We start from the raw sequence: 21,835 nt of genomic DNA, 5'->3' as shown, positions 1-21,835 counted from the left end.
AAACGGGTGAGGTTAGGACAGGTTTGGTGGAGTGGGAAACGAGCGAGGTTAGGACAGGTTTGGTGGAGTGGGAAACGGGCGAGGTTAGGACAGGTTTGGTGGAGTGGGAAACGGGTGAGGTTAGGACAGGTTTGGTGGAGTGGGAAACGGGCGAGGTTAGGACAGGTTTGGTGGAGTGGGAAACGGGCGAGGTTAGGACAGGTTTGGTGGAGTGGGAAACGGGTGAGGTTAAGACAGGTTTGGTGGAGTGGGAAACGGGTGAGGTTAGGACAGGTTTGGTGGAGTGGGAAACGGGTGAGGTTAGGACAGGTTTGGTGGAGTGGGAAACGGGTGAGGTTAGGACAGGTTTGGTGGAGGTGGAAACGAGCGAGGTTAGGACAGGTTTGGTGGAGTGGGAAACGGGTGAGGTTAGGACAGGTTTGCTGGAGTGGTAAACGGGTGAGGTTAGGACAGGTTTGGTGGAGGTGGAAACGAGCGAGGTTAGGACAGGTTTGGTGGAGTGGGAAACGGGTGAGGTTAAGACAGGTTTGGTGGAGTGGGAAACGGGTGAGGTTAGGACAGGTTTGGTGGAGTGGGAAACGGGTGAGGTTAAGACAGGTTTGGTGGAGTGGGAAACGGGTGAGGTTAGGACAGGTTTGGTGGAGTGGGAAACGGGTGAGGTTAGGACAGGTTTGGTGGAGTGGGAAACGGGTGAGGTTAAGACAGGTTTGGTGGAGTGGGAAACGGGTGAGGTTAGGACAGGTTTGGTGGAGTGGGAAACGGGTGAGGTTAAGACAGGTTTGGTGGAGTGGGAAACGGGTGAGGTTAGGACAGGTTTGGTGGAGTGGGAAACGGGTGAGGTTAAGACAGGTTTGGTGGAGTGGGAAACGGGTGAGGTTAGGACAGGTTTGGTGGAGTGGGAAACGGGTGAGGTTAGGACAGGTTTGGTGGAGTGGGAAACGGGCGAGGTTAGGACAGGTTTGGTGGAGTGGGAAACGGGTGAGCTTAGGACAGGTTTGGTGGAGTGGGAAACGGGTGAGGTTAAGACAGGTTTGGTGGAGTGGGAAACGGGTGAGGTTAGGACAGGTTTGGTGGAGTGGGAAACGGGTGAGGTTAAGACAGGTTTGGTGGAGTGGGAAACGGGTGAGGTTAGGACAGGTTTGGTGGAGTGGGAAACCGGTGAGGTTAGGACAGGTTTGGTGGAGTGGGAAACGGGTGAGGTTAGGACAGGTTTGGTGGAGTGGGAAACGGGTGAGGTTAAGACAGGTTTGGTGGAGTGGGAAACGGGTGAGGTTAGGACAGGTTTGGTGGAGTGGGAAACGGGTGAGGTTAAGACAGGTTTGGTGGAGTGGGAAACGGGTGAGGTTAGGACAGGTTTGGTGGAGTGGGAAACGGGCGAGGTTAGGACAGGTTTGGTGGAGTGGGAAACGGGTGAGCTTAGGACAGGTTTGGTGGAGTGGGAAATGGGTGAGGTTAAGACAGGTTTGGTGGAGTGGGAAACGGGTGAGGTTAGGACAGGTTTGGTGGAGTGGGAAACGGGTGAGGTTAGGACAGGTTTGGTGGAGTGGGAAACGGGTGAGGTTAGGACAGGTTTGGTGGAGTGGGAAACGGGTGAGGTTAGGACAGGTTTGGTGGAGTGGGAAACGGGTGAGGTTAGGACAGGTTTGGTGGAGTGGGAAACGGGTGAGGTTAAGACAGGTTTGGTGGAGTGGGAAACGGGTGAGGTTAGGACAGGTTTGGTGGAGTGGGAAACGGGTGAGGTTAGGACAGGTTTGGTGGAGTGGGAAACGGGTGAGGTTAGGACAGGTTTGGTGGAGTGGGAAACGGGTGAGGTTAGGACAGGTTTGGTGGAGTGGGAAACGGGTGAGGTTAGGACAGGTTTGGTGGAGTGGGAAACAGTAAACAGTACAGTGTAAACACATGTATGTACACAACAAGTGCATAGAATTCAATTATTAATCTAATTCACTCTAAAAATTGCTGGGTTAAAAACAACCCAATTGGCAACCCAGCGCTGGGTAAATATTGGACAGAACACATGCTGGGTTAAATTGACCCAGTGACATTTCAACCCAGCAGGCTGGGTTGTTGAGAAAACCCAAGATGTAGTCATTTTTTACCATTAATGGATTTGCTATTCTGGGTTATTTTTGCTGGGTTATTCTTATAATTTCACCTGTGCTTTACTGTAAAACTATGAATTAAGAAATAATGAAATAAGAACATGTTAGACTGTCAAAATAATCTTTTTTAATGCTTGTCAACTGACATTCACAAACGTGTTAAAATTGGAAGCACATTAAATTTAAATGCAAAAATCATTTAGTGCTGCAAAGTTAAATATTGTCATATTTTAATAAATAAATACGATTAGTTCTAAAACCATGGTTTAAATACAGTGACATTGACAATAATATTTTAAAGTCAGCGAATGCAAAGTCATTTAAAAATACATCAAGTATTATAGTCAAATACAATTAAAGAAAGAAGATTAGTTCTGAACAATGACATTTATACATTTAACGGTTTAAATACACAGTGAAATTGACAGACAATTAAATTTTAAAGTCAGCGAATGCAAAATAATTTTTAAAATATGCTAAAATTTACACAGGTATAGTTAAATAAAGTAAAATAAAGTTAAGGAAGAAAGAAAATGAGTTTTGAACAATGACATTTATACCATTTAATTCTTAGTAAATTAAAGTGAAATTCACAGATGTGCAAAATTGTATTTTACAGTACAGTATTTTAAGAAGGAGCCCCCCCCCCCCCCCCCCCCCCCCCCCCTCCCTCCCTCCCTCCCTCCCAGTTTCATTAAAATAAGTTATTAGTCCACCATGTGCGTGACGTCATAAACCAATGTGTTTGAACGACCACTTTGCGACAATATGGTTTCGGGAAACAGTCGTGACTACCTAGTTGATTTTTTTCAACGATGCATCGTACTATGGTAGTGAAGCATCGAGTTACGTTGTTGTACGGGAAACACACCCCTGCGTGGGGTAGTTCATGTCAAATACATAGAATGCTTTGAAGCATACGTCAACAGCTGCAAGTAGTGTGCTTGTCCATTGATGATGAAGGATTGCGATATATGCTGGGCGTTTCCCATGGTCATGACAATGGGATGCGTTTTAGAAATGCCACCATGTTCGTTCCAACCTATAAAAGAAAGTAAATACAATATCAATTGTTTCAATGGCAATGGTGTCATTATTCGGTTGAAGTCAGTTCAGTGTTGATTCAATTCAGTTCAATTACTGTGTAAATTACTGTGTAAAGTTCATCATGATTTCAACAATCAATATTTTTATTTGGCGAAAAGCCATTTAATAAGTGGTATACTTTACATTATTCCTTAAATGTCTTGTTTGATCTTGTTTTTTTTTTTTTTGTCAAGGATCAAAGCTGCTTAATAGGAATTGTTTTGAGGTAATAAAGTTAAATGTACATCCAGGCAGTTTTCATCACAAAATAAACTCCTTCAGGGTGATACGAGATCCCTCCACTTTGTGTTAATTACCCTGTTGAAGTTTATTCTGCAATATCAACTGGCTGGATGTACAGTATCCCATGCTTAATGCACAGGCAGGTCACAATGCAATTTAAATAGCAGTTATGCAGTTTTATACTTACTGGTTGAAGATCAATGAAAGCCTTTCTAGCTTGGTCAATATATGGACGAAAGACCCTCTGACCAATTCTGTCCACCATGGCAGGAAGAAGGGGAAGGACCAAAAGAGCATCATCACCTCTATTCTCTGCAGAAAAGAGACATAACATCTCAGAAACAGGACCAGCTACAACAAATATATACTAAAGTTAGTGCAATAAGCTACAGACATAGAAATAAATATGCAATAATGATACTACATACCGAAAATTGCCTTTTATGTTGTATAATTTTGAAGATCTAAAACAACTAACCTTGCAGATATTTTTTATGCACAAACAGCAACATAATACACTAACTAAAGTTGAATAAATGAAATAGATTAATAAAGTAATTCTCCACCCACAAATTTAAATCTCTCATCATTTACTAGCCCTCATTCCACCCCAGATGTGATGTATATGACTTTCTTTCTTCTGTGTAACACAAATGGAGATTAACCATATAACATAGTCCATACTATACCAACTAGCAGTGCTCCCTTTATGTTTTTAGCATTAGTTGAGAGATTTTTTCCTTTAAATTTGTTTACATGAAGCTACTACATCTGATATTTATCCAAATGAATCGACATTGAATCAAGATCGGAATCGAATCACAAGCTTTTAAATTGCTAAACTCAGAGGTTGGCAGCCTTGTGAGCTACCTATAACATACGGATCAAATGTAACGTTATATAGGCTACGTTAAGTTACGCGAGGTTGAGTTGATTATCACAGGCAGTCAATTATATGTAAAAGCTGCAAACGTGTATAATAAACATGAACTTACCGTTAAACTTGTCGATAAGACTGGCTAACTGCCACTCGAGTTTCCCTCACAAATGTATCCATGCTTTTCTGACTAGAAAAAAACGACATTTTGAATTACATCACTTACCAAAAACAAATTTATGTATGTAAAAATACTTTTTGTACCACACATCAAATCACCTCACTGGTCCAACCCACGGCACTGAGCATGCGCGCGCTTTGAAAGTTTTCGCGGTGCTGATAAGTCGATTCATTTCTTGGAATCATTTTGTTTCAAAATTGGTGAACCGGTTTATTTGAACCGGATGGACGGTTCTTTTCGACCTGCGGTCCCACAACATTTTACGCACTTGTTATGTCTTTTACATGTCGGTAATTGCAGGCGTTTTACAGTTTTACATAAGAGCAGTGAGTGATATTACTCAATTGTTTTGTTTTGAGTGACTCGACTCACTTTGTTCAATTCGCTTGTCAGTGACAGAAACGACTCTTTCCTCTGTTTCAGATATTCACATATTTAATGGGTGTGGTACATAATCATGAACTGTATATTTAAAATAATTATTAATTAGAAAAAAACATTATATAAACTTACCTCAAAACAGTTTCACCCAGCTGCTTTGCCTTTGCCCCTTTGTCCTCTCAAAATGACAGCTGGGAGCGAATTTGAACATCTCCAAGGCGCGAAACTCGTGAAACAACCCAGCTGGGCAGAAACAACCCAGCGTTACGACCCAGCAGATTTAACCCAACCACTGGAAAATTAAAACTACCCAAAGGTGTTTAAAAGATGGTAAAATAACCCAACAAAATTACCCAACAGACTCAACCCAGCATTCTGGGTTAAAAAACAACCCAGCATTTTTTAGAGTGTTGTTAATAGATGGTCATCAAAGACACCTAATAAAAAGTGGGACCATGTGCACTCAATGGCCACTTTATTAGATCACCCGTTCAACTCCCTGTTAAAGTCAACGTCTAATCAGCGAATCACATGAGAGAAACTCTATGCATTCAGGCATGCAGACATGATCCAGATGATCTGAGTCACAGTCTACCTGAGTATTGCTGAACATGGCCTTCCCTTTATGAGCACAGTGGACATCTTCTGATGGATGAATCATGATATGTTTGTACAAACGTTCACAGATTTCACTACACATGCGTGCTTACTCATCTTCCCCTGTGTTGGTCTGCCTCTTGGGCTCAGAGAAGAGTTAAGACTGGAAGGCTTTTGCCCAAATTTTTGCCCCAATTTGCAATCTGGGCAAGTCAGTGCTAGTTAAATAAAGCTAAAAATATGAGTCTGTGCCATCATACACTACATCATTTTGTGTGATATCTGCTCAAAATCTGCAGACTGGCTCTGATTTTAAACAGTCAGACTTGACAGATAATACAAAACATTGCGTAGTGTATGATGGCACAGACTCAGATTTCATCCAGTTCGAGGATATTAAACATGAGATTTTGAAAATACTGTCATGGACCGAGCCGCACAGAACTGACAGGACTGTCCGCTTCAAAAACCAAAGCCATGTAAGCTAACCTGTTCGTTATAGTTCACTTGACTACATTTAGAGAGAATAATGGTCAAAACCGCATAATTATACAAAATTATGTTTTCAATTGTAGCTTGAGGCTGTCAATAGATTAAAATGATAAATAATGATGGCATGTTTTGTACTTAATGTGATGTTTTCCACAGTTTCTTTCAAATCATAGTGCTGTAATGTCAAATATGGCTTTTTCCAATGATGGGAAACAATATACAAAACTGTTTATAATATTTTGTCGTGTTTTATTGAAGCAGGGTCAGAAATCAGGAAGTTGGGGCAAAATCCCACCAAAATTAATAAAATGCAATTATCAAAGATATAGTGGCAAAAATGGCCCTAGAATGAGTTATTTTATATTTATAACATTCGATATCAACCAATATTTCCATAATATTAGCACGATTGCAAATGTGATGTTGAATTTATACAACAGTTCAGTAAACAAAGAGTGAATATTGTGATAAGTGACATTTTAGACATAAAATTGTCAATATTCTCAGTTTTTTCTCTATTTCTCCGAGGACGATAGCTACAGACAAGCCACAGCAAAAGAGTTATGCGTCTCTGTGGCGAACGAACGAACGAACCGACTCAGTGATTCAGTGAACAAGTGTCTTCATTCCAGAATGAATCAGCCGTTCTGAATGAATCAGTTGAATGCATGCTTCTGTGAATCATTCATTAAGACAGTGATTTGCCACCACCTACAGCGGTTTTAATTTCATAATAAAATAAATAAATAAATAAATCCCCTTCTCATTTTTTCTATATACAATGTTTTATATTTGAATCATTAATCTCATAACATTATTTAAGCAGTTGTAATTGCGGTGTAAATGCATTATGTATACATTAACATGGTTAGAAAATAAATGCCCCTGGAAGACGAATTTAAGGGGTCAAATATTGGTGATATTCCATAAAAAAAATATATAATCAAAGTTAAACATATGACACTTATTATAAAACCAATGCAATTAATGCATCGCACTTGTGAATTTACCTTCAACTGTTTAATCTTCCAAAAAATTGTATTAATAATAAATACGTACTAAAATAAATCATATTATTATTAATATTACAGTATAAATGTATAATTAAGAAAGTTAATCATTTCTGGGGGGAAATAAATAAGGTTGAGGCCAATATAAACTCTATTTATATTCTATTCTATCACTCCATTTCTATTTCTGATTGGAGTGAAAACATTTTTTTTTACAGGTTTCACTCCAATAAAGTCACACGACGCACAGAGAGGTTCCAAATAAAACAAAACTTTGTTTTTAAACTACATTTCCGCTTCCTTCCTCAGGGCAAATGTAAATCCCAGATGATTAGGCCTTTCAAAACGAGTCCACTTATGTAGAGAAATGTACTCACACCATCCGATGAAGAGGAAGACCCATTTCCGAAGCTTGTCTGTGGAATATGTCATCACAATCGCCGTGTGAAGATAGCAGCCCTCCACAAACATCCAGAAGAAATTGGTCACCACAAAGTAATTATAGATCGTTGTTATAAGACGGCACCAGGGCTATACAGAGAGAAAGAGAAAGAGAAAGAGAAAGAGAAAGAGAAAGGCTGTTAATTGCAGTGAACTCTTTTGATGTTTTACTTTTACTTGATGCTAACAGGAATCTTATTCTAGGTCTTAAAACAACATCATACCCCAGAATTTCTCAAATATTTCAAGTGTTTTGCAAGGTGATATATTATTGAAAATATTGCAATATTACTATTGCAACTGGAAACATTCAACATGTTTAACAGCCATTACTACAAATTTCACAGATTTTCATAAAATTATTATGGAATTCAAAGTGATGTACTTCTGCTAGGATATACTTTATAGTCCCTGAAAAGCAAACAGCAATATGAATGAAAAGGGGATGAAATTATCAAATTTTCATGTTTGGGTGGACTATCCCTTTAAATTTGCTTGCTCCAATAATGTGTATAATGAAATGTTTTTATTATGTTGTAACCATGTTAAAAAAGCAATGCCACTCGTGTCACGCTCAACAATCACATTGTTACTGTCTTGTATCAGTGAAGACTACAGTCATTCAGTGGTGGACACATGGAGTCTTGTATATCCTCTCTTCAGCGGAAAGAAAGATGGAAAGAAAAATGCTGTAATAAGTAATATGTAATAAGATTATAACGAGGCCGTTTACACCAGCAGACAAACATGAGTGTCTCCAGAGAGTTAAAGAATCTGCTTCACGCAATATCTTCAGCTAGTTTTCTTCTGAGAAATTTAGCAAAAACAATATTGTGAGGAATCGTCTGCCAACATCGTAAATGGGAATGTTGTGAACCTGCTGATCTGTTTACATATTAATAATCTGAAACGTAGTTTAAAAGTGTGTCATACCTCATTGGTCTCATAAATGTGTTGGTCAATCAGTTGAAGCAAAAACCACATTACATTCCTCAGAATGAAGGTCGTAATTAAGTTCCAGTGGATTATGTTGCGAAGACATCGGATGCTCCTAGAATTAAAAAAACAATCATTTCAGCAATTACACTGTGACACAGTTTCAGCATTGCATGATCTGATTATGGAAATACATAAGCATGAATATGGGACAGAGAGCGAAGAGGAGCTAGAGACAGCTAAAGGATTCAAAGAGGTCCATCTGACATTTTTTCTTTTAAATTAGCATTTGTTATTAATTTGACTCTAATCAGTGACATTTTTGAAAGTAATACATTGCAATAAATGACTTAGCCGAATTCCTGAACCCTGATAAAAATGCCCATTTAATAGAAATGTTCAGTAACACTTTCAATGAGGTCTGCATATTTAAAAAATGACATGTTTAATTTCATCAGTTCCTCACGTGATTCATATGTTTACTGTTCACACCACTGACTCTGTTTGAGACTGTCCCAGCAGATTTGGATCCACCAATGGCATGTGTTAGACTCGATGGGTGTCGATATCTGTGTTATTCTGTGTAGTGATTCTCAGTGGTGCAGGAGTTACACACATCAAATGCACTGGAAAGGTTACAATGCATTCATAATGACATAATACAGTTTTGAATTCATTATCTTTCCATAAATAGCTGTCACGTGTGAGTGACAGAAGACTAGAGCGCTGGATATGAACTCACTGAGCTCACATCAGTTACGCATGGCGCTTCTGCGGCTCTATCACACGAATAACAGCGCAGATCGCCTGATCCAAACACATTCAACCCGGCATGCTGTTCAATACACTCGTATGATATGGGATTATTAAAGGATCTGAGGTGAAGATAGCTGAAAACAGCCACCGTGTAAACTATTGACAAGTTAAACTGGAAAACAATGTGTCATACACACACACATTACACATTGTTCAGTCCTGCACCACCCTTATAGTTAATCACATTGCAGTTACTAACACTGTACAAATATTGTATTGTGGCACAAATGCATTTATTATAAATGCTACTATTAGTATAAATATTATTATAAATAAATTATATTTATTATTATTATGTTTAATTAAGTAAACAAGAGCACAAGGAAAAATGACTTGTCTTTTTCATACAAAGCTATCATATGACTTCAGAAGATTTGAAAAAGAGAATATTTTTATATGCGTTTATGTCATTTTTAATATAAAATAAATGTTAAAATTCCCCATTATTTGGCATTTAATGAAAAAAAAAAAAAAACGACCAGTGACTTCTTCACAATATTATCGTTGAGTGTTCCTCAAAAAAGAGAAAATTAGAGTAGATATTACAGTATGATGACCGAATGTTTCCTTTAGTGTATGTGTACACTCACCTAAAGGATTATTAGGAACACCTGTTCAATTTCTCAATAATGCAATTAGCTAATCAACCAATCACATGGCAGTTGCTTCAATGCATTTAGGGGTGTGGTCCTGGTCAAGACAATCTCCTGAACTCCAAACTGAATGTCAGAATGGGAAAGAAAGGTGATTTAAGCAATTTTGAGCGTGGCATGGTTGTTGGTGCCAGACGGGCCGGTCTGAGTATTTGTGCAAAGCATTTGTGAAGCCACAACACGCACAACCTTGAGGCGGATGGGCTACAACAGCAGAAGACTCCACCGGGTACCACTCATCTCCACTACAAATAGGAAAAAGAGGCTACAATTTGCAAGAGCTCACCAAAATTGGACAGTTGAAGACTGGAAAAATGTTGCCTGGTCTGATGAGTCTCGATTTCTGTTGAGACATTCAGATGGTAGAGTCAGAATTTGGCGTAAACAGAATGAGAACATGGATCCATCATGCCTTGTTACCACTGTGCAGGCTGGTGGTGGTGGTGTAATGGTGTGGGGGATGTTTTCTTGGCACACTTTAGGCCCCTTAGTGCCAATTGGGCATCGTTTAAATGCCACGGCCTACCTGAGCATTGTTTCTGACCATGTCCATCCCTTTATGGCCACCATGTACCCATCCTCTGATGGCTATTTCCAGCAGGATAATGCACCATGTCACAAAGCTCGAATCATTTCAAATTGGTTTCTTGAACATGACAATGCAATGCTACAATGCACTGTACTAAAATGGCCCCCACAGTCACCAGATCTCAACCCAATAGAGCGTCTTTGGGATGTGGTGGAACGGGAGCTTCGTGCCCTGGATGTGCATCCCACAAATCTTCATCAACTGCAAGATGCTATCCTATCAATATGGGCCAACATTTCTAAAGAATGCTTTCAGCACCTTGTTGAATCAATGCCACGTAGAATTAAGGCAGTTCTGAAGGCGAAAGGGTGTCAAACACAGTATTAGTGTGGTGTTCCTAATAATCCTTTAGGTGAGTGTACAATCTTAATTATCTTTAAGTCTAAGGCTTAGGGTCAGATTTACTAACAGCTTCCAGCGCAAACCATCTTTTCCAGCTGCAGTGAAAAATGTGCGCTGATAAGATGTGGGAGAGTATTTAAATGAATCATGCAAGGTGATTTACTAAGGTTTGCCCTCGTTAATTTACTGCCGTTTAGTGCTGAGACATAGCTGACACACTTACCTCAAGCACAGAAAGAGAACGAAGGCAATGACGAGAGCGCCAACAGATATACAGTGACCGAAGTAGTTTATGATGAGGGCTATCTTGTAGTGCATGGGGTACTTCCTCTGTGGAAAACAGATCCATTATCAATTCTGCCATGATAAAGAAGTCATTCATTCTTACTAGCATGTGATATGATATAATATGATAAATGATTGCAATTTTAGCACAAATCAATAGTTATTACTCAATGACCATTTTGTCCTTGCTTAATATTTTCCAGTCCTTGCAAGAGGTCACACGCCGCAGACAACACACTGAAGGATTCAACTGTCCTTTTGCAGAATCAAGTCATGTGAAGTGAAGAGAGAAGTTTACTGATGCATGAGTATGTGATATTATAACGGTTACACTTTATTTTAAGGTGTCATAGTTACAGTGTAATTATATATTTAAGTGCTGAGTAATATTAATGAACTACATGTACTTACTATAGGGTCAGGGCAGGATTAGGGTTTGGTTGAGGGTTAGTTGCATGTAATTATGCATAATTTACTGTTATTACTATGGTAAGTACATGTAACATATGTAACAAGGACACTGTAAAATAAAGTGTTACCGAGTGAACTTAAGTCAAATATGGGCTACTTCATAATATGTGTAAAAAGCTAAATAATTGAGCCAAATGGATTATGATATGCATGTCATTCAGAATGTTTTGGATTCTGTAAACAACAGATCCTAAAAGCAATGAGATTAATAGCATTAATTGATTTAAACCGATCGAAACAGTTCAGGTTGAGCAGGGAAGCTTTTAGTCGTAAGAAAACAATAAGAAGAAAGTACACAAATTGCAGTGACTTATAAAGGACCATTTTCAAGTGCCATCCGTCCTCAGATTTCTCTTCTTCAGGAAGACGGTTTATCTGGCCGTTCTGTCTTCAGAGTTTTATTGTGTTTCAGCGAGTGGCTTGAAGTCGAGTTAATCTTCCCTTAGTGTGGAACACAATGCCATTTTCATCAGTGTGTGCGCCCGTGTTCTTGCTTATTATGATCAAGGACACTCATTGTAAGTGTGTTCAGTGTTTTGGCTCTCGCCATGCTCAGCGGCTTATCGAGCTGTTCACACTGCATTGGTTTGCAAAAATTAAGTGCTTCACTCAAAGTGCGCTTTCTTTCGAGAAAAAGAGTAATCCCCCGACACCGTGGTCCTGCGGTTGCAGTCGCAGCATGAGTCGGGTTGCTGGAGATCCCATGTGGAGCTCAAGGCTCTCTCAATCTCCCCGGACCATGTGCCGGGCATTTTACACATGAACACTTGTGTTCAAGTCTGGAAGCTCACATTTCGGCTTGAATATGTGCCTGTTCACCGTCACTTTGGACTTCGGAGCGGGAGGAGTAGTGTTTTGGTTCACACGAGCATCGTGGTTTCAACAGGATGAGTCCCCGTGGTGCATGTTCATCCTCATATTAATAATCTGAGAACTGTGTCAGACCGGCAAAGAATATCCAGCCCATTCTCATCCCAAGGCGTCATATACTGACGCTTTTGACATTTCGTCTACATCCAACGCACATGGCACCCTTTAGCGTCCATATGAGACGCAGATAGATATGGGCCAGAAGGCGCCTCCTAGCGGTCTAACCCTAACCCTACCCCAGACCTAAACCTACCCATATCTATCTGCGTCTCATATTGACGCTAAAGGGTGCCATGTGCGTTGGATGTAGACGAAATGTCAAAATATGTCAAATATGACGCCCTAGGATGAGAATGCATTGGAATATCTGCCTCTCTCCTCCCTGTCTTTGAGCAGCGCAGTCTCATCCCAAGACGTCATTTAACTGACGTCTTGGGACGTCTTTTGACCATACGTCAATATCCGCCTTTTTAGGGTACCCTTAAACGTCGGTTAGAAGACGTTATCGGATCCTAACTCTACCCCAGACCTAAACCTACCCCTAAACCTACCCCGTCACCTAACTGACGTTAAAGGTAAAGCGTCAGTTGTATGACGTCCCAGGATCGTCATAAACCGACGTTTAAGGGTACCCTAAAAAGGCGGATATTGACGTATGGTCAAAAGACGTCCCAAGACGTCAGTTATATGACTTCTTGGGATGAGACTGTGTTACTTTGAGATTCTGCTCTGTCAGTTTCACTGCTCAACAGTTTTATCCTCATTGAGTCAGATTCTCTCATCTTGAAACAGGTTTCCCTGCAGTTTAGCCACTTCAGGGTCCTGTTATGGATCAGACAAAAAGACACAAATCTCGTTTGCTGACTGGAGACAGACATTCTCTGATCTGCGCACTGTCTGGCAAACTTAAAGGAGTAGTTCACTTTAAAAAAAACTTTTGCTGATAATTTACTCACCCCCATGTCATCCAAGATGTCCATGTCTTTCTTTCTTCAGTCGAAAAGAAATTAAGATTTTTGATGAAAACATTCCAGGATTTTTCTCCATATAATGCACTTTACTGGGCACCAAACTGTCCAAGGTCCAAAAGACAGTTTCAGTGCAAACTGCAAACTGTTCAAAGGGCTTTAAATGATTCCAGACGATGAATAAGGGTCTTATCAAGCGAAACGATCGCTCATTTAAAAAATAAATAACAAAGTTTAAGTTTTATAAGCTCAAATGCCCGCCTTGCTCTGTTCTGTGTGACTCTGTTCGAACTCGTTCATCAAAATGAACGAATCTTTTTTCGAGTCATTTGATTCATTTAACGAACGAAATGAACGAATTGACTCGGAAAAAGATTCGTTCGTTTTGATGAACGAGTTCAAACAGGAGAGTCACACAGAACAGAGCAAGGCGGGCATTTGAGCTTATAAAACTTAAACTTTGTTATTTATTTGTTAAATGAGCGATCGTTTCGCTTGATAAGACCCTTATTCATCGTCTGGAATCGTTTAAAGCCCTTTGAACAGTTTGCAGTTTGCACTGAAACTGTCTTTTGGACCTTGGACAGTTTGGTGCCCAGTAAAGTGCATTATATGGAGAAAAATCCTGGAATGTTTTCATCAAAAATCTTAATTTCTTTTCGACTGAAGAAAGAAAGACATGGACATCTTGGATGACATGGGGGTGAGTAAATTATCAGCAAAAGTTTTTTTTAAAGTGAACTACTCCTTTAATGTTTTGTAAAAAAATAAAAATAAAAATTGGTAATAATCACTTTTCACGCTATCGTATATATTAAAGATACCTTTGCAACATCAAAATAGCCTGTGGAACAATCATTACGACAATAACAGCTTACAGATGGAAGGCAATTAAGTTTACAGTTATTAAAACTTAGGACACCAAAGAGACGTTTCTACTGACTCTGAAAAACACCAAAAGAAAGAAGCCGGTGGTTCGGCCAGGGCAATGGCAATATCTGTACTGTGAGAAAGACAGTGCTACAGTGAGAGAAAGTTGTCCTCGCAGTGGAAAGCCACGTGTAACAACACATGCACAGGATCAGTGTTTGAAAATCACACATGCGGCATTGGTAAAGGACGCCTAAAGCAACTATAATGCACAATCAGTGCTCAGACTGTCCGCAATAGGTTGAGAGAGGCTGGACTGAGGGCTTGTAGGGCAAGTCCTTACCAGATGTCACCGGCAACAATGAGGGCACACACTGCTGGACAAGACAGGAATGATGAAAAGTGATCTTAACAGAAAAGTCACGTTTTTATCTCTCCAGAGGTGATGATAGGTCTCGCATTTGTTGCTGAAAGAATGAGCATTACACCGAGGCCTGTTCTCTGGAGTGGGATCGATTTAGAGGTGGGGGTCCGTCATGGTCTGGGACGGTATATCACAGCATCATCGGACTGAGCTTCTTGTCATTGCAGGCAATCTCAACGCTGTGATATACAGGGAAGCCATCCTCCTCCCTCATGTGCTATCCTTCAGCTGGCTCATGCTGACAGGACTCTCCAGCGGGACAATCAATGCCGCCAGCCACAGTGCTCATCATGTGTGTGGTTTCTTGCAAGACAGGAATGCCAGCGGCCAGCGAAGTGCCCAGATCTTATTTCCCAATGTGACCTGTTGAATCTGAACTGAATATATATTCCCAGGGGAATCAAGTGATGATCCATCATCGCTGCTTGCAGCTATTTTTATTTTACTAATGAAATGTTATAAACAATCCTGGGGACATCACTTAAGCCAAAACAGTAGAGTTCAGGAGAGTACAGTTCAGGCTTATAACACATTTACCCACCTTTTCCTCCAAAATGGGCTCACAGTTGGAGTAGTTACTTTTCAGTGCCCATGTACCATTGTCCAAGCACTCTCTGTAAGCAATTCCTGCAGGGAATGAAAGGAATTCAAAAGTCAGTGTAGTTCTTAAAGCCCACAGAGGTTAACATTTTCATTGTTCAGCAGTCATAAGTTCAAATTCACATAAGAAAAAGAAAATGTCCTTGCTGAATACACACATCATTTATAACAGCTCAATGGCATTGACTCATTTAAATCCTTCCCTACTTCAAGGGCTGTTGGCTCTTTCTAAGGTAAACCTTACAGTTTAGAGTTTACCTATTTGATATGTTGTTTCTATTTAAATATTTGAGCTTGTAATTTGTAAAGGCACAGAGGGATTTACTTAGTTTCTTATTCCAAGGAGTTATTTTGCATATCTTTGAAAAACCATCATGCTTAAATTTTCTTGCTTTGCTCTGGTTATTTTACTTTTTTCATTTTTAATGGAAAATTCTAATCTCTTTTCCAAGCTGCACTTGGCAACTTAATTAGTTTTTTTTTCAAAAACCTGTTAATATACTGCATCTCGTTATTACAGCCATTTTAATAGAGAATGAGTCAGCTTTTCTATCCATACTCAACGAAGAAATCACTTCTTGTTTCAAGTTTTTTAGTTCCCAAACACTGAAAGTGTGCCCGTTCAGCTAGAAACTGGAGGTATTTCTTGCATGTCTTGGGTTGCATCTTTGAATGGGGATTCCCTTCTGTGCTGTTGAATACTCAAAAGGGGTTTCCCAGTTCCTATTGTTTTCCTAAGTATTATTATTGTTTTTGTTCAAGGTTTTTTAGGGCTTTTGGGGCCCTTAACATGTCAAAATCTCTTGAAACATGCACAAACTTTGGCTTGCTCTGCAGCTCCCCCTTGAACCAATTTCATATCCCTGACCTGAACAAACCATCAATCATTCATTTAAACTTTGCATTGAGTTTTCAATGAGGATATGAATCTTTCTTAATGCACCAGACAGTTCAGCTAGAAACTGGAGGTATTTCTTGCATTTCTTGGGTTGCATCTTTGAATGGGGATTCCCTTCTGTGGCGTTGCATACTCAAAGGGGGTTTCCCAGGTTTGCTCATTCGTTGGAGGTCTGGTTGCGTCTGGAGTGATGTCTTGGGAAACAAGTCAATATGATCTGTAAGCTGATGAATAGGTGCAGCGTAGTTTGAAGTCTGAGGGCGCCAAAGACTATAGAGTTGTAGACTATGGCTTTGCGGCAAAAGTGAGACTAGACAAGATGGCTTGTTTCTTCGTGACATTGTCTTTAGTTTAGGGGATAATTACTGTATATCGGGATGTGCCGTCCCATTTGTGTTGTGACAATGTCATGACATCTTTTCACAAATTCACCTTTTTTCCCATTTTTTTTTTACACAGAGACGAAAACAGTATTGTTTCAAAAACTTGACCTTTGAAACCCGTTACCCCCCAAACGCCCTTGTTGTGTAAGTGAATGGCCAATAAGCATGACAAGTTTTCTGTTTTTAGTTAAAAACTGTGTAAACAGCCACTAAATCTCTGTATTGTTCATCAGTGGGCGACTGAGAGACATTAGCCAAGTGTGTTTTATGTGGTTGGTTGACCAATTATGACCTATTCTTAATCCAACTATTGTGTATAAAGTGCATTGTGATGACCATTGCACTAAGGCATATGGGATTACAGAATGTTCTGACAGAAAGTGTTTTCGCTCAATAAGGGCTCCACTCGGTTGAAAGCATGGTTGAAATCCAGGGCACAATAATTAGACACAGACAAGCACATTTATACTGGCGGCCAGCACTATTACACCATTAGGAGGGACAAACCCACAAACAAGATTTAACACATTTAAAAATAATAATAATTAAGACTAGAAGAAATATTTGGTCACAGTGTTCAGAAAAAATAATCTACTCTCTTATGCAAAAGAAAAGTTAGAATTTACATTGAAAATGGAATATAACAGATGTAAAAACACCCGTTCTCCAACAATGGTACATTCCTATACTTAGCATAATTAAACTCTTGTCTCAGTAAAATTGTGTGTGTGTGTGTGCCTACTTATTTTGTGTATAGTTTGCGTGTACAAACTATATTTTGGGGACATATTTGTACCCAGAAGTGACCAAACCCTGATAAAATCTCCAAAAACATCCGTCCTCATTTGTAAATCTGGTATAAAAATCAAGAAATAGAAGGGGTTTTTTTTTATGTATAAATGCAGAAGGTTTTCTGTGATGGGTATAGGTTTAGGGGTAGGGTTAGTGTAAGGGGAGAGAATATACAGTTTGTACAGTATAAAAAACCCTTACGTCTATATAATGTCCCCATTTAGATAGCTTAGTAAACATTACATCTATGGAGAGTCCCCACAAAGATAGCAAACCAGACATTTCAGCCACATTTCTAATAATTGTATAACCACGTTTTTAAATCTTAAAAATATCTCCAAATTACAACATATGTTTTCAGTGTCAAACTTGTTATGCAGCCTGGATTCAAAATCATGCCATGTTAGTTTATTTGGCCAGAGAAGAACTTGCCCCCCGAATGAGTCTAGTTTCCCCCTTCATTTCTGTCACCTGATGGAGATTGGGTTCCTTGCCACTGTTGCTTTTGGCTTGCATAGTTGGGATTTAAAAGACACTTACTATTCAGTATTTTTTTTTTTTTTTTTTTTTGACTGCACTGACACTTTTGGATGGAAACAAAAATTGAGATGAATTGATGCTGGATGATGATACTATTTTCATCTGTATTGCTGCTTTATAGCTGAAACAAATTTGTATTATAAACAACACATTTTGCAGCATCAACACTGTTATTGAACAGAACTGACTCAAGCTGAAAAATGGCAATTTTGTCTTGTTAGAGCTGCTATACAGCTGAATTTGTCTCATATTTGATTAAGTGTGCATCAGTGAATCCGCTATTTCCCTGTTTATTACTCTGAAGCTGCTTTATATAAATAAAAGTGAATTTACGACTTTTAAGTAAACTCTTCTTTGGCTTTTAATAATAGCAGAACCTAGATAGATAGATAGATAGATAGATAGATAGATAGATAGATAGATAGATAGATAGATAGATAGATAGATAGATAGATAGATAGATAGATAGATAGATAGATAGATAGATAGATAGATGGAAATATAGATAGATAGATAGATAGATAGATAGATAGATAGATAGATAGATAGATAGATAGATAGATAGATAGTAGGGGTGTAACGATTCATCGATGCATCGATGTATCGATTTATATTCCTATGATCCAACTACATCGATCTGTGCTCGGCAAATTGGCATTCCGTACGACATATATCGATCTAATATCGTTTTAAAAGGTAATCAATCGATTGTATCGATACTAGGAAATAACGTATTAGATTTAAGCACGTCAGACTTTATATGGACGTTTTTTCTTAGCACTTTTAATGATAAAGGCGTTAAACATTACTCGATTTAGTCTGCCTATATGTGACGTCATCGCCACGCGCCAGCAGCGGCGCAAAGTCAAAACATAGCATGGCGGAATACAGAGGAGATGCCGACGAGCGAGAAATCATCAAGCCTCCATTGCGGTCCAGTGTGTGGAAACACTTTGGATTTTGCAAAGACGGCGATGTTTTAAATAAGTCGCTCGCTGTTTGTAGAATATGCAAAGGTCAAGTAAAGTACAACGGCAACACGACAAATCTCTCTAGCCACCTACTAAGGCGCCATGGGATTTCACACAACACCGACCGTCCAGGCACCTCTTGCAGCGTTCCCGCTACTGCAGCCGCAGCGCAAGGTAAAGTCAACTCTGCAGAAGCCTCAGGCCTCGCCTGCATGTTTAGTCAGAGACTAGGCCAAAACTCAGCTCGGGCGAAAAACATCACGGCAACAATTGCCAAGTTTATCTGCAAAGATTTGCGACCGTACAGTGTGGTTGAAAATCCGGGGTTCCGTGAAATGATTCTAACATTGGAGCCAAGGTACACGATACCAAGCCGACCACACTTCTCAGAAAAAGTTATTCCTGCATTGTACGAAAGTACTAAGAATGACGTAAAGCTGTCGCTTTCTCAAGCTGAACGAGTAGCCATAACGACGGATGGCTGGACGTCATGCTCAAATCAAGGGTATGTGACAATTACCTCTCATCACATTGATCCGGAGTGGAAAATGAAGACCTTTGTTCTGCAAACCAGAGTTTTAAATGAAGCCCATACTGGTAAAAATATTGGCGCGTGACTGCGTGAAGCCTGCATGGAGTGGGAAATCTCAGACAAGAATCCTGCCATCGTCACAGATAATGCCAGGAACATGATTGTGGCCGGTGCAGAAGCCCAGTTCAGTCCACACATTACCTGCTTCGCACATACACTCAACCTCGCCTCGCAGAAGGGTTTGGGGGTGGAGCGTGTTTCCAGGTTGTTGGGGAAAGTGCGAAAAATTGTTGGATATTTTCACCGCAGCACGATTGCATGTCACGCCCAACAGGAAAAACAAACTCTGATGGATTTACCAAAACATAAACTGATCCAAGACATAATCACCAGATGGAACAGTTCCTTCGAAATGCTTGAACGTTTTTTGGAACAACAGCCAGCTATAATGGCAACTCTGATGTCCAAGGATCTACGAAAAAAGGGGGTCACAGATGTAGGCACGCTGAGTGAGAGTGATATTGCCAACATGGAAGACATTGTTCAGTTGATGGGTCCTGTCAAAATGGCAACTACTGTTATGTGTGAAGAAGACCAGCCAACTCTCTCTGTAATTGCTCCACTTCAAGCAAAACTGCTGAAACACCTTCAGCCATGTGAAGACGACTCAACCCTGGTTGCAGAGATCAAGAGGGTGATGGCCAATGACCTCTCCACACGCTACAGTGGCACCCAAGATGCTCTCAACATAGGTAATTAATTTGGAGCCTTAATTAAAATCAACCAGGTTACTATTTAAGGTTATTAATTTGTAAAATGCCACACCTTTACTATTTCAAGTTTGAATTTGAGTTGAGTTTTTTTCATATGGAAAAGTAAACAAGATATCTGCTATAAAATTCTTAGTTTTTGGTGGCTTAACATCACTGTACCACATTTCTTTTAAACATACTAAGTTTAATCTTCTGCTTATTTTATGTATGAGGAGGTGGTCATCACTTGCAACGTCAGGTCGGCTTAATTTAATAATGCAATGAATGCAATATTCTTGTTCTTTACACAGCATCAGCGTTGGACCCACGATTTAAAGAACTGCCCTACCTGGAAAAAGAGGACAGAGAACAGGTCTACGCAAAACTGTTTTTTGAGGCAGACCAGGTTACTCTCCTCTCCTCTCTCATCTCCTCCCCTCCTCTTTTCTCTTCTCCCCTTTCATTTATCCTCTCTCAAATCTCATCGGTTCTTATCTTCCTCTAAATTTCTATGTGTTTAGTCTTACAGAGCAGAAATTTGAACAATTCACACATTCTTACATCAATAGATGCAAGCAATGGGAAATCAGGAGGAAGATGAGGGAAGCTCAAGCACAAAGCTGTCAGGATTCAATGAAGAGACCACAGGTGTGTTTCATGTGATGCCAACAAAAGATTGTTGTTTTGTATTAATGAGAGACATGACTATATTTTGAAATACATTTATTATATTGTAGCTCCAAATGAGTCACCTCCTTGTAAGAAGAAAGCCTTAGATGCACTGTTTGGCGATTCCTTCACCCAAAGAGAAAGAAAATCCACAAGCGAGACAGCCAGAGCAGAGGTGATAAGCTACCGAGCAAAAGATGCGTTGCCTTTGACTGAAAATGCCATGAAGTGGTGGAGATCTCAGGAGAAAGAGCTACCTGTACTTTCAACCCTTGCTAAACGGTACCTGTGCATTCCAGGCACCAGTGTGCCAGCAGAGCGAGTTTTTAGTACTGCTGGCGACATAGTGAATGCACAGAGAAGTGCTCTGCGGCCAGATCATGTTGATCAATTGATATTTTTGAAAAAAAATCTTTAGTCATTGAAGAGTAGTTGGTTACACTTGATCTTTTGTTAAATATTGTTTGTTTATTAAAATGAGAGTAGTAGCAGGTTCAGCCACTGCTAATTCAACCTGAAGAAATTTTGGTTGCACTTTATTTTTTATATTAATATTGCAATATTTTTGTTAAAAAACAAAAGCAGAAGTAGCAGGTAAACCTACTGTTGAAATGTTGGTTGCACTTACTGTACTTTTATTCAAAACGTTTTGAATAGTGAAAATGAGAGCAGAAAAGTTTAAACTTTTGTGTCAAATTCAATCTAAAGTGTTGGTTGCACTTCAAATAAAATGTGAATGCATTTGCCATTAATTTTTGTTGTCTTGTTTGTTTATATCCATAATTAATTGATACCTGATTCCCTTACAAGAAACAACAGGAATCTAGGAAACTTTACCTGCACTGACCAGTATCCAGGTATTTATTTCAGTCACACTGGTTGCATTTTTGGCTAAAAAGTTACTGAATCGATTTCAAGTCACTGAATCGTTTCGGATCGTATCGTTCTAAATGAACCAATATCGTCCTTGAATCGTATCGACAACCACGTATCGTGATACGAATCGAATCGTTGTTAAAACGAATCGTTACACCCCTAATAGATAGATAGATAGATAGATAGAT

The 21,835-nt window shown here is 39.6% G+C and overlaps 1 protein-coding gene across 1 annotated transcript in view; it reads right to left on the bottom strand.

Moving 5' to 3' along the window:
* The window catches only part of LOC130100740 (corticotropin-releasing factor receptor 2), a 95,254-nt gene that overhangs the window by 46,728 nt on the left and 26,691 nt on the right, over positions 1-21,835 (bottom strand). The window contains exons 3-6 of the mRNA XM_056266329.1: positions 15,176-15,261; positions 10,970-11,076; positions 8,344-8,461; positions 7,347-7,500 (exon numbers count right to left, since the gene is read on the bottom strand). Coding sequence (XP_056122304.1) covers positions 7,347-7,500; positions 8,344-8,461; positions 10,970-11,076; positions 15,176-15,261 — 465 coding nt within the window. The remainder of the gene's footprint in view (positions 1-7,346; positions 7,501-8,343; positions 8,462-10,969; positions 11,077-15,175; positions 15,262-21,835) is intronic.

Source organism: Rhinichthys klamathensis, unplaced genomic scaffold (assembly GCF_029890125.1).
Source record: "Rhinichthys klamathensis goyatoka isolate OS25496 unplaced genomic scaffold, OSU_Roscu_1.1 h1tg000011l_1, whole genome shotgun sequence".
NCBI lineage: Eukaryota > Metazoa > Chordata > Actinopteri > Cypriniformes > Leuciscidae > Rhinichthys > Rhinichthys klamathensis.
The sequence above is the reverse complement of the archived record's forward strand: the minus strand, read 5'-3'. Positions and strand labels throughout refer to the sequence as shown.